Here is a 13,999-nt window from a genome sequence, read left to right on the forward strand (position 1 = left end):
TCCCCTTGTAAGATATAATCCTAACTTAGCTAAGACACTCCACAATAAAGGGCTCGTTAGGTGGTCTGGCCTCTAGGACAACAAGAGTGCTCAATGGAAGAAGAAAGTAGTGATGCCCAACCTGGTATACTGAATGCCAAGGAAGCTGCTTATATAGAACACATACTAGAGATTACCTTGGATTGGTGGCGTGGCCCATGTCCCCAATGCTGAATCTCTCCAATTGGTTCCATAATTGGGTCATTAGGAAAGGCTTTTGCCTCTAGTGAAGCCTAAACCCTGTGAACTAGTTACTAACAGAGCAACCCCCACTAGATTGAGAAGGATGCTACCAAATGGAATACTTTTGGGACCCTCTCAAAGCTTGGACTCGAAGAGCTAAAGACATTTGGAAAGCCACCAAGGCCCCTGCACTCAACCTCCTCCTATAGAGGGTGATATTTCAAAAGCTCCTTACTGATGTGACAAACTATGGTCATCTCTCCCCTCTTTTCCCTATATGGAAAAAGGAAAAGGAAACCACCTCCACTAGCTATCATAGACTTTGGAGCGGTAACTTGCTGGCTACTTGCTAGGATGGCACCTTAGACATGTTCCACTAGAAGAACACATTATGGAAAGACATCTCTTTTCCCTATATGGAAAAAGGAAAAGGAAACCACCTACCGCTAGCTATCATAGACTTTGGAGCGGTTGCTTGCTGGCTACGCGATAGGATGGCACCTTAGACATGTTCCACTAGAAGAACACATTATTGGGTGACAGAACGAAGATTAAAGCTATGTGGATTAGAGTAGCAACCATCACAATTATCTAAGAATTATGCAATGGGTTGGTCTTTGGGAGAATCATTAGTGCAATTGATAAGGTGGATGGACTTATAGTTAAAGCCAAGTTTGGGTTCTTCACATGCTCTTTTATGTTGAAGGACGAGGAAATTTTAGCTTTAGTCACTATATTATTATAAGCTGTTGAATTCCATAGACTAGATCTATGCAAATGTATACCTTTTTTCTGTTGTAATATATATATATAAATAATTTCCTCGCAAATAGAAAAGAAAAGGAGGCGACACAATTGTTCACAAAGGTGACATGTATTTTGGACAAGTAACTTGTAAAAGTGAAACTTCATGAAAAACTTAAGACCTTTTCTTAAGGTATGTGAAGCGCCAAGGGCTCTAGCTACTTAAAGTCTTCACATTTAAAGTTCTGACCTTTTTAAGAAAAAGATGGCACATAATGTTTTCTTCTTGGTTTAGATCTCACTTTACGCAATACCAAATATCCCATGATGTTCACAAGAAAGGGATTGTTTTTTTCTTGGTTTAGATCTCATTAGTTTTTACAAACTACCAAAGAGTACATGATGTTTACAAGAAAGGGACACATGAAGCTTGAGAGAAGTTTTTTTTATAGCAAAATCTTATACCAAATCAATTATTGTATGCACTTTATAAATATGGCAAATAAAAAAGTGCTTTGCAAAACAATAAAAATGGAAGTGCAACCCATCACACAAATACCAAATATCCCATGATGTTCACAAGAAAGGGATTGTTTTCTTCTTGGTTTAGATCTCACTAGTTTTTACACACTACCAAATAGTACATGATGTTTACAAGAAAGGTACAGATGAAGCTTGAGAGAAGTTTTTTCATAGAAAAAACTAATACCAAATTGATTGTTGTATGCACTTTACAAATATGGCAAATTAAAATGTGCTTTGCAAAACAATAAATATGGAAGTGCAACCCATTGCTTTTTAATTTTTGACCCAACAAAATATATTGGGAATATTCATGAGCCAAAAGTAGTTTGAGTTTCAACACAACTCAATTTCCTGTATTAGTTTAAGATTTTATCTAACATGATTTATGGTTGTCTCAATCAAGAAACTTATTTCTAGCACCTTTTCTAATTGTGAAAAAGCAAATGTGTTCAACAGCTCTAGAAATCTTTTTGAGTGAAGATTTCCTAAAGTAGTGGGGGACTCACCGAGCCAACTCAAATATGAAGGATGCCTCTAATTTTCATTCGAAATCTTCATACTCATTTGAACTTCAAATTTATGAACCTTTTTTAGATTTGTGATATTCACCTTGGTTCTAAATGAAGGACTTGAAAGGCCTAGTGAGTTAAGGCCTTTCACAAGTACCTGCTTTAGAGTCTCTCACCGATACACACACTGTCCATTTTAGTTTGAGAGATAAAGACGAGGCTTGCCTCTTTCTCTCTCTCTCTCTCTCTCACACACACACACACACACACACACACACACACACACACACACACACAACTCCACCGCCCCCCAAAATAAAAATAAAAATAAAATTGAGAAGCCCGTCAAAAAATACACTACTGGAGGCGAAAATGAGTTGAGCCAAGGGTGTTTGGGAGTTTGGTCAATTTTGAATGGTAGGGCTGTGCAACCCTGCATGTCCCATAGGCCTAGCAAAGGAGCATCTAGTGATATAGGCCAGAGGGAACCACAAAACTTTACTTAGGAAGAACAGTTGCCCTTGAGAGCCACCATAATTTTCACAAGCTCCAAAGAAAGTGCACATTTTAATATTCTTTTTTTAATGCATAACAAGGTGCATTTTAATATTCTTAAAAAATAATGAATAACAAGCTGTGACCAAATTCATGGAATCGGGGTTGCGTTGAAGGGCCAGCAAACTTATTATTAGAGGAAGAGGAGGTTTAATACAAAAGAGTCGACACACTCTTCTATCCCACTGGCACCCATAGTTCAAGGACCCTAAATAGAGTTTCTTCACACAGAGATGGCCACCAGCTGCATGAATGGAGCCCTCTCATTTCTGCAAGGCTATGCCGCTCTCGGCTACTCTGATTCTTCTTCTTCTAGCAGAGGTATTTCTCTGTTTTTGGCGACCTTCTTGCTCATCTTTCTTTAAACTTGCTCATGTTCAAGTTGTGAAGTTTTTCTGTCTGCGTTTTTTTTTTTTTGGGGGGGGGGGGGGCGGGGGTCTAGGCGTGCATGTTGGCCTCCGACAGCTCCGAATTTGCAAACTTGGCACATCCTCCATATCCCAACCAAAACGCAACTGTGGACTTTTGGTCTCTGCAACCATTGCCACGCCAGGTCTGCGCACAAACAAAGGAAATTGCATGTCTTGTAAATTGCGGGATTGTAAAGAAACGCATGGAAGCTTTCTTGATTGCTAACACTCTGCAATTTTCGTTGTGTTGGGGGCAAGCTTCCGCAGGAGTCCTAAATTTTGGATTTTTTCTGACAGTATCAGAGCTTGTGCAAGAGGAAGTCGATTATGAGGAGCTCTCGAGGCAGTTGGTGGATGCATCTCCTTTAGAAATCATGGATCGGGCACTTGCCATGTTCAAGTCTGACATCGCCATTGCTTTCAGGTGCAGTCTGGCTTCCATGCACCATCATTATGTTTTGTTTAGGTAGAGCCACAGGGTTACCGTCACGATTCAGTAATGAAGACGATATTGTTATCTACTTTTTGGTGATTTGCTACGTTGCCGCTTGTTGAGCAGTGGTGCAGAGGATGTTGCGCTGATAGAATATGCCAAACTTACAGGCAGGCCATTCCGAGTATTTAGCCTTGAAACTGGTCGGCTCAACCCTGAGACTTACAGATTTTTTGCAGAAGTGGAGAAGCATTATGGTATCAGAATCGAATACATGTTCCCGGATGCATCAGAGGTGGAAGCTCTGGTCAGATCAAAAGGGTTATTTTCTTTTTATGAAGATGGTCACCAGGAATGCTGCCAAATTCGGAAGGTAAGACCTCTGAGACGGGCTCTCAAGGGTTTGAAGGCCTGGATTACGGGGCAGCGGCGTGATCAGTCTCCTGGTACTAGGGCAAACATTCCTATTGTTCAGGTTTCGGGCCTCTACTTCATTCTTACATTGTGATGTTCCACTTCTCCAAGTCTCCCTTGCTTTCTTTGTGCATGTGTATATGCATATGTGATGAGTTCATGTATGCGTTAATTTGGACATTTACCAATCTCTAGTTCTGGCAAGGTCTGTCATATAATCTATGTCCCTGGCTAATGCCATTGACCAAGTAGGCCGTGTGGACCACCTTAGGCCTTGTCCTAGTGTCACTAAACCCACAAGCAAGATATTTAGCATGCCAAACCATGCGCGGACACCTGCCCTGATGGTCAAACGGGTAAAATCGGCCAATGGTGTTGACCACGATGCAATGTTCCACTTCTCCAAGTCTCCCTTGCTTTCTTTGTGCATGTGTATATGTATTTTGTGATGAGTTCATGTATGCGTTAATTTGGACATTTACCAATCTCTAGTTTTGGCAAGGTCTGTTCATATAATCTATTTCTTTAGCTAATGCCATTGACCAAGTAGGCTGTGTGGACCACCTTAGGCCTTGTCCTAGTGTCACTAAACCCACAAGCAAGATATTTAGCATGCCCCTGCCCTGACGGTCAAATGAATGGCGTTGACCATGATGCAATGTTCCACTTCTCCAAGTCTCCCTTGCTTTCTTTGTGCATGTGTTTATGCATTTGTGATGAGTCCATGTATGCATTAATTTGGACATTTACCAATCTCTAGTTCTGGCAAGGTCTGTTCATATAATCTATGTCCCTGGCTAATGCCATTGAGCAAGCAGGCCGTGTGGACCACCTTAGGCCTTGTCCTAGTGTAACTAAACGCACAAGCAAGATATTTCGCATGCCGCACTATGCGTGGACACCTGCCCTGATGGTCAAAGGGTAAAATCGGCCAATGGCGTTGACCACGATGCATTCCCATGGTGCCATACTATTGTTTGTTGGCAAGTTGGCTTGGGGCTGTATGACTTTTATCATAGGAAAAGGCTGGTGACATGCCTAATAAAAATGCGCATTGTGTACAGATTGATCCATCTTTTGAAGGTCTTGATGGAGGGTCTGGCAGCCTTGTAAAGTGGAATCCCCTTGCCAATGTGACAGGGAGTGATGTATGGAGTTTCTTGCGCACCATGAGTGTACCTATCAATTCTCTTCATTTACGAGTATGTTACCTCGATCTAATGGTTGTGTTGTTTTAACCTTGGCGAGGTTGGGTATGAGCTTAGATTTATAATTCATGATCAAAAGTGGGGAGATTTTTGTATGTTGTCAGGGTTATGTTTCTATTGGTTGTGAACCGTGCACACGAGCCGTTCTACCTGGCCAGCACGAACGAGAGGGGCGGTGGTGGTGGGAAGATGCCAAAGCAAAGGAATGTGGTTTGCACAAGGTTTGGCCACTGTTGTGTGTGTTAACATGGTAAAATGTCTCTCTTTTCTTTTTATCCTCACATTTGCTGTTCTCTTTGGTCAGGGAAATATTGAAAATGCCCAAGATGGCAGTAATGACACCACGGTGCAGACAGGTGGTGCTATCTCAGACTTGTTTTTGAGCAAGGAAGTTGTAAATTTCAGCCGGGAAGAGATCGAAAAACTTGCTAAGTCAGCACAAAGAGAGACTTCGTGGATCGTAGTTTTGTATGCACCCTGGTGTCCTTTTTGCCAAGTAAGTGTCAAAGCACTTAGTTTATGGTTTTGAAAATGTTGAAGCCCATTTCATTTTCATCAACAACCATTCTATTTATTCCCTTACAATGTAAGAAATCTTAGTCATTTCTTTCCAGAGTTATACAGGATGGGTTTCTTACGCAGTGCCACAGTTAGCCAGTATGGGTAGGTTTCTAAGTGTTGAATTATACGTCACCTCCAGATCTGTTCATGGAGGTGGGCAGCCTGTATTGGGGGTAGGCTGCTAACTATTGGGCTTGTTGTGGGCGCCTCCGGGCACCATTCAGGCTCCCAAAATTTCCCCAAATTCTCCATATATGGCCTTAACTTTGCCCTTTAGGCGGCTGCAAGAAATAATTATGTCTACAAGGCACCATCAGAAGGTGTGCAGGTGACATTCCCTCTTGCTAACTTTAACTTGGTCTTTCCGTAGGCTTACCTCCCAACTTTTTGGGTCCTTTGCCATTGCTACCTCCATTGGAACCTGTACTAGAACTGCCAGCTCTTCTTCTGGCATCCTTTGTAAATGGATGCTCTTTGGACATGAAAGACTCTTCTTTCCCCTTGGAAACTGTTGTGGCGCTGTTCTCATCCTCCGAGAGACATTTGAATTGTAGGTGTTACGACCCTGAGTTTTTCCCTCTGGACAACAAGCAGGTGGGCACGGGCACGGGATGGACAGTGTGAACAGGCATCAGTTTCGATATAAAAAGGAAATTCATAAGTGTGGCCAGCCCAAGTGTGAAAGGGGACAAAAAGGATTTTAAAGGTTATAAGGTTTTTAAACCTTTGAAGGCTTAAAATAATAATATTATTTTTAAGCATGCGTTTTTAATGTTGCTTTTGGCGTTTTTGAGAGAAGCAAATCACCTCTTTTTAAAAAGGGCGAAGGGTGGCGCATGGAGCATGGCACATCCCCTTGAGCAGGTCACCGTGTGGGCTACGGGGAGTGTAGGGCGGCTGCTGCACACATGGGCTACAGGGTGTTGCTGCGCATGGGCTACAGGGTGCTGCTGCGCATGGGCTACAAGCAGGGCTGTTGTGCACATGGGCTACAGGCAGGCTGCGCATGGGCTACAGCCAGGCGGGCTACAGCCAGCAGAGGGCGCCAGACGGCTGCGCATGGGATACAGCCAGCAAAGGCGACCAGGTGCCTGTGCGTAGGGGCTGCTGCCAGCAGTCGGGCAGCCAGGCGGGCTTCAGGTGGAGGCTGCACGTGTGGAAGACCAGGTGGCTGCGCATATGGGCTGCTCCCAGCAATGGGAGCCAGGCGGGTTGCATGTGTGGAAGCAGCCAGTAGAGACATCTCAAGGCGACTGTTGGGATGAACAGCACGACTCTATCTCTCTCTTGGAAGGAGGTGAGCTGGAGGAGGCGCCGAGTGGCTAACAGCCAAGGGGTTTCTCTCTCTCTCTCTCTCTCTCTCTCTCTCTCTTCGCGAGCAGGTGGGGTTGCAGGAAATACACAGCCGAGAGACCTCTCTCTCTCTCTCTCTCTCTCTCTCTCTCTCTCTCTCTTCATGGATTGCAGGCTTTGTTTTACGAGATTGGGATACAAAGGATCAAGTTAAGATGCACAGGATGATGTTCTTGGAAGAGACGTGTTGTTGCTCTTCGTCTTGGACTTATTTGTATTCAGGGATTGCTTGACACGTCCTCTATCTTTCTCTCTTTAGGTTTTTGGCACCGTGATTGGATGGTGCATATGTGGGTTTATTTGTCATGGAAATAGAACATTGGTTTTCGAGAGGAAACATGACTTTGGTATCGAGGAAACAGGCCTATGGTTTATGGGATACATGACTTTGGTTTATCGGATACAGGTCTTTGGTTTCATGTGTAAAGCATGTCTTTGGATTCATGTGAACAGGTCGTAGTTTTCTCGAGGTTACATGCAAGCTGTGACTATAGGGAAGGACATATGGTTTGGTTCAGCCCTACTGCTGTTTGGGAAAAGGTTTGAGAGATCCATGGTAGAGATGGAGAAGACCTTTTCAAGCAGGGAGGTGTTGTACAGGTGTGCCTTCTCTATGGAATGCTTTGCTGTAATAACGATTTGGAAGTCCTGGGTGAAAGCTTTGAGGGATCCTATTGGTAGAGGATTCGACAAGTTGTACTTTGTACTCAAATTTTTGATGAAGTAAAGAAATACCGCAAGGGGTGCCACTGCGTTTTGGGGCCAATCGGTGTCCTTGTACTATTTGGAGGAGCACTCAAGCTCCCCCTCCCCATGGGTGATGAAGTGTTTTGTGTGCGAGTGTTTGTTTCACCGCCCGTCAGATTTCTGAAGGCCGGTTTCACCGGGACATCGTCGACTTTCTCAAGGAGGCGAGCCTCAAGGACAAGAAGTAGTCGGCTAGGAACAAGAAGCAGTTGAAGTGTTATGGTGCAAAACATGGGTTGAAGGCTATGGCTTTCGACATTTTGTCACCGGTGGTATCTTTATGGAGGCTTCATGGGTTCGGAAGGCAGCTTGGTTCTATGTTTAGCAGTGGTGATCTACTATGCTTCATCGGGGACTTGTGCTTACCACTTGGGTGGAGTGCAAGCAGGTTTTGGGTCCTGAGGATGTATTAGATAAGGCTCAGACGGAAGTGGAGGAACTTGATGAGGTTCTTATTCCCGAGCAGATACTGGCACACAAGGAAAGAAAGGTACAAGGTAAAGTTTCCCGTCGCTATCTTGTGAAGTTCTAGAACTATTCACCGATGGATGCAAAGTGGATGGAGGAGGGTGACTTAGCAGATTCACCTTAGGTATTGCAGCTTTATTTTGATGCCTTTGAATTGGAGTCGACTCTTGCTACGGCTCATTCAGGTCCAGCAGAGCTGGGGTCTGGAGCATTGCCTGATGCTCAAGAGGGGGGTAGCACCTCCGCTCCCTTGTTATAGACAGGCTCAGTTTTTCATCTAGGAGTCGCTTGGTGACATCTTTGTATTCACCCGAGGTATTGAGGCTGACAGTACATCTGCTTATGGGACTTCTATGATATTGTGTTCTAGTCACATGAGATGATGCTATTTCTGGAGTTGGTCTTCTTTGGAATGGCATGGTTTGGTTTAGCTCAAAGTCTGCAGCAACCTGAGTTAACACTTCGAGACTCTATGAAGGGCATAAGTCTTGCGAGCAGTCCTAGAGTTGGTTTGGTTCATAGATATATGGATCCAACTCTATTTGTGCATACACTTTTGTTAGAAGTCATCTCCTGTCTTTATCAGACACCAGGGCCTCTGTTGTGGGTATGCCCGCCCTGTATAGGTGTTTTATCATTTTTCCTTACTCCCTATATATTTTTTTTCATTTTTTTCCATTTTTCCATGGTGTGGGTGGCTGCCACAAGATGGCAGGAGACTTCTGATACTGGCCGACTGCACTCTTGTACACGTGGAGCTGGCCGACCTGATCAGAAGGTGTTGTGGAGTTTTTTTGCTGCTGGCCGACTGGATGTGCCCAGTCGTGAGGGCTCGCGGCGCATGCTAGTGTTGGCCGACCCCATGATGGGGCCATATAAATAGGCCCCATCGCCCCACATTGTATTCATTCAGTTTTTTCCTCGGGATCTTGTGTATAGAGAAGAGTTATACGCCTATCTCTCTCCTTCTCTTGTGCTGTCTATTTTCTACACTCTACTTGCTCTTGTGGTCTCAGATTTGGTTGTCATTTCCGCTGCGTATTTTGACATGGTATCAGAGCCCTAGGCTCTTGAAAGATCTTGGGAGTTTTCTGAGCAAGAGGGGGATTGTTACGTTGCTGATTGGTGGACTGTTTGGACTGTTCGGGAAGAGAAGTAGCAAGAGGAAGGCGGGCTAAGTTGCTGGACAGCCACTTGCAGGTTTAGAGTTTTTTTTTCCTACCCACCCACCCTTTCAGTTACATCCCTACGATGGCAGAATTGTTAGAGATGGCTGAGAAGCATGTGAAGATCCCGACTCTCCCCACGTTCCCAGTGGACCGTCAGTTAGACGGGAACAATTACGGCATCTGGAAGGTTATGATGGAGTCTGTGCTGGAGTCATACGACCTTGCTGATTTCATTGTTATCGGGGTTCCACGGCCGGAAGCAGAGGAAGGGGAGTTACTGTCAATGAAGAAGGACCGCGAGGCAGATGCACAGATGTGGGATCGTGTCAACGCCAGGGTCCGGTCATTTATTTTCCTGAATTGCACACCACAAGTAATCAATCACGTAAAGCATATGACGATGGCCAAAGGTATATGGCAGCACTTGGCTTCTCTTTATAACAGGGTATCACCCATGAAGAGGATCTCCTTGGAAGTGCAGATGCGGGTTATGAACCTTGCAAAGTCGTCCACGATGCGGGAGCACATTAACAAGCTGTAGGCCCTTCAGCAGGAAGTCCTCCAGGCTGGGAAGGAGATATCATCTGAAGACATGGCCATTACTTTGCTGTCCCACTTGCCTGCTCAGTATTCCGCTTTCTACTCCTCTTTGATTATGAGTGGCAGGCTCAGCACCATTACCTGGGAGGAGCTTGTGCCCATGGTCTTGGACCAGGAGGAACGTTTCACGAACCCTCCTCACAGCAGAGGTTCAGAGGCTTTAACTGGCCAACGGTCGAAAGGCCGGAGTAACAACAAGGGCAAAGGGAAGGCTTCACCGGAGAAGTCTTCTGAGAAGAAGCCCGACACAGAACGAGAGAAGCTGAAGGCCGAGCGGTCCTGCAATGATTGTGGCGAGAAAGGCCACTATTGGAGGAAGTGTCCTAAGCGGACTGGGAAGAGTGTTGATTCTTCAGCCTCAGCTGCAAAGACTCCTGCATTTGTGCACTTAGAGATGATGGACTCCGATGCTTCATCGTCTTCGAGCGAGGAGGCAGTTGGCTTCACCGCGAAGGATACCTGAGAATGGATTCTTGACAGTGGTGCTTCCAGGCACATGACTTGTATGCTTCCCGTGTTCTTTACGTCCCTGCTCTGGGTTTTCATCTTCTGTCAGTGCATGAAGTATGCAAGATTGGCTTTCGGGTGGAATTTGAGGAGCATTCAGTTGCTCTACGGGACCGTGAGACTGGCCAGGTTATTTGGGAATGCGGTGTGGAGAATGGTATCTACAAGCTCTCTGCACTCTCCTCGTTGATAGGTTCTCAGGTCGGAGATCTGTGGCACTTTCGTTTTGGCCACTTAAATGTGAATGCACTGCGGCGAGCTTTCCGAGACCAGATGGTGGTTGGCTTGCCAGATGTTGGCAGTAGGCAAGGACATTGCAGTTGTTGCATATGTGGTAAGCAGCACAGGGAATCCTTTCCGAAGTAGGCTTCCAGGCGGGCTTCGAAATCGTTGGAGTTGATTCACACTGACTTGTGTGGACCTTAGTAGACACCATCATTGGGAGGATCTCTCTATTTTATGCTGCTTGTTGATGATTGTATCAGATTCACGTGGGTCTACTTTCTTTCACAGAAGGACCAAGCTTTTGCACGGTTCAAGGATTGGCACGTGATGGTGGAAAAAGAGTCTGGATTGCAGGTAAAGACTCTCAGGGCTGACAAAGGGGGTGAATTCTCCTCGACTGTATTTCTCAGATTTTGAGCAGATCATGGCATCAAGAGGGAACTGGCCAATACAGGATCAGAGAATGGAGTTGTAGAACACAAAAACAGGACTGTGGTGGAGAGGCGAGGACCATGCTGGAGCATCGTGATCTTCCTCGTCCGCTTTGGGGAGAGGCTGTGGCAACGGTTGTCCATACCCTCAACCGGTCTCCAATGACTTCAGTATCTAATATGACTCCGTTTAAGGAGTAGAGCCCCCGCAACGGCCGGAGTGTCAAATCCCCATGGATCTCTGATCGTTCATGATACGAGACTCAAATCCTGCAAACAAACAAACAAACAAGGGGGTGCAGGCCTGACTCACCTCCCAACCATGACAGCCGTGGGCGAGCCCACAGACTTGGCTGTCCCCACCGAGCCACGAGCTGAGCTAACTAGGATGACGTACCGACCAATCTCCTCCTCGCGACGTCCCATACCGCCACGAAGCCGCTCTCGCGGGCCTCGAGATTGCTGCTGGCCTCGGCTGCATAAAGCAGGTGCACGTCTGCACTAGATCCAGGCTCCAAGACCATAGAGCTCTCACAAACTCGCGAGACTCTCTATATCCCAATAACTAACCTTGGCCACCCTTTTATAGGCTCTTGGTCGGTCATCGGGCGTCCACACTTGGACGCCTGCCCGTCCATACTTGGGTGCCCGTCCGTTAGTCTACCCCTAACTCAGCTCGCCAATAAGCTTGCCTAGCTCCAAGCTTCCCCAAGCCTGGAAACTAGTGTTGCGTGCGTGTAGCACACGGTAGATACACACTGTGCACATGACATACTCCCCTTCCTCTAAGAGCTCACTCCTGAGCTCACTATAAAGCCAAGGTAATCTCTCTGAAGAGTAGTCAATGTCTCCCATGTAGCGTCCTCCTCAACACGATCCTTTCACTTGATCTTATATTCCGTGATAAGCGTATTACGCAATCTTCTTTTACGAAATCCAAGAATCTTTTCAGGTTCGTGCGGAACAAATGTCATGTCCTCGACATCTATAATTTCTTGAGGAGTAACTAACTGATCTGTTCCACCCAGTACTTCCTTAAGTCTACTGACAAGAAATACAGGATGAACTTTCACATCAGAAGGCAAATCCAATTCATATGCAACTGAACCAATCCGTCGTGTAATACAAAATGGTCCACAGTATCTAGGGGATAATTTCGGAGATCGACCTGTCCGTAAAGTCTTGGAATCTTTTGGAACTCGCAAATACACCATCGTTCCTTCAGAGAACTCTCTGGGTGAACGATGTCTATTAGAATAAAACCTGTCTCGGTCTTGAGCACTTCTAATAGATTCCTTTGAGGATGATCAGAGGAACTCAAATTCAAAGTTGTTTCCAACTTCTCAAAAACAAGTTTCCAAAAATTACTCGTAATCACTGACTATGTCCTGCGGTAACCCGTACAGTCTAAACGATTGCTCGATAAACTGCCGTGCTAATTGCATAGCTGTAATAGTCTTTCGGGTCGGTAAAAATGTAGCCATTTTTGTCAAGCGATCTACCACAACCCAAATAGAATCGTGGCCTTGATGTGTTCTTGGCAATCCGGTAATAAAATTCATGGAAATACTTTCCCATTTATTACCTGGGATTTGTGCAACAACCCAGCCTGTCTAAAGTGTTCAGCTTTATTTGCCTGATAAATTTGACACTTGAGAACATAAAATCTTCTACATACCCTTTCATCTTTGGCCAATAAAAAGTGTGTTTCACTAACGATAGTGTCTTGTGTACCCCAGGGTGTCCAGCAGAAGGGGCGTCGTGACACTCCTTAAGAATCTTGGACCTAATGTCCGGGATCTGTGGTACACAAATTTTGTCATTACGGAATAGTAAACCATTCCGAATCATCCACTGGCCTCCTGCAGCCTGAATGGTAGGCTGTTTAGTCATCAAGTCTTGGTCAATCAATGAGTTCCCGTCCTGGATCTTCTGCCAAAATGGACCAAAATAACTATCAGTCCTGCAAAGCCCTCTCAATGACTGAAATAAGTCAGTAGAAATCTCGGTGAACGACAAAGTATTCACCTCTCGAATTCGACTAAGCGCATTTGCAACACTATTCATGGACCCTTTCCGATAACGGATCTCAAAATCAAAATCTTGCATTAACTCCGCCCAACGAGCTTTCCTTCCTCTCAAATCATCCGCATCACACACATACTTGATTGACTGATCATCTTGATTGACTGATGATCAGTCAATACCACAAACTTGGAGCCATATAAATAATGTCTCCAAACGAGAGCATGAATCACAGCATAAAGCTCCTTCTCAAGGGTTGGCCAACGAGATTGAGGGTCGTCTAGCTTTTTACTTTCAAAAGCAATCGATCTACCATCTTGAAATAGAGCAGCCCTGATAGCATAGTCACTCGCATCAGTTTCAAGAACATAAGGCCGACTAGGATCAATGTTAAGATAGGTGCTTCCTTGACTTTATCTTTCAAAAGTCTGAAGGCCATATCCAAATCGTTATTCCAAGTGATAGGCTGATTTGACTCACGTCCACGACCTTTCAATAAGTCGGTCATCGGTAGTGTGAGCTGAGAGTTCTCCCATACAGATTTCCGAAGAAAAACAACAAAACCGAGAAAAGAACGAAGTTGTTTCACTGTTCGCAGTAGTCAATGCTCAATCCATCTCTAGTGATCTTGTGTCCCAAGTATCCAGGAACACCACCATAAATTTTCCCAAATGTTCACGAAAGGATCGTTCATCATTTGCTGGAAAGTGGTTGGAGCATTGGTTAACCCAAAAGGTAATACGAGAAACTCGTAATGGCCATACCTAGTCCGAAAGGCGGTTCTTTCGACATGCCTTTCATGAATATGTATCTGGTGATAGCCAGTACGTAAATCTATCTTCGTGAAATATTTCGCTCCTGCTAACCGGTCAATCAGGTCATCTGATCTAGGG

General features: G+C 45.1%; 1 protein-coding gene across 2 annotated transcripts in view; it reads left to right on the forward strand.

The window, feature by feature from the left end:
• The first annotated feature begins 2,675 nt into the window (after window positions 1-2,675).
• The window catches only part of LOC147634408 (5'-adenylylsulfate reductase 3, chloroplastic-like), a 51,573-nt gene continuing 40,249 nt past the window's right edge, over window positions 2,676-13,999 (forward strand). The window contains exons 1-7 of one of the 2 annotated variants that reach the window (XM_086805568.1): window positions 2,676-2,876; window positions 2,998-3,108; window positions 3,263-3,389; window positions 3,525-3,873; window positions 4,877-5,014; window positions 5,125-5,241; window positions 5,325-5,516. In XM_086805568.1, the coding sequence (XP_086661694.1) occupies window positions 2,789-2,876; window positions 2,998-3,108; window positions 3,263-3,389; window positions 3,525-3,873; window positions 4,877-5,014; window positions 5,125-5,241; window positions 5,325-5,516 (1,122 nt within the window). In that variant the 5' untranslated portion in view covers window positions 2,676-2,788. The remainder of the gene's footprint in view (window positions 2,877-2,997; window positions 3,109-3,262; window positions 3,390-3,524; window positions 3,874-4,876; window positions 5,015-5,124; window positions 5,242-5,324; window positions 5,517-13,999) is intronic. The other variant, XM_086805569.1, reaches the window with a different exon arrangement.

Source organism: Cibotium barometz, chromosome 11 (assembly GCF_041138505.1).
Source record: "Cibotium barometz isolate CiBa-2024 chromosome 11, ASM4113850v1, whole genome shotgun sequence".
Classification (NCBI taxonomy): domain Eukaryota; kingdom Viridiplantae; phylum Streptophyta; class Polypodiopsida; order Cyatheales; family Cibotiaceae; genus Cibotium; species Cibotium barometz.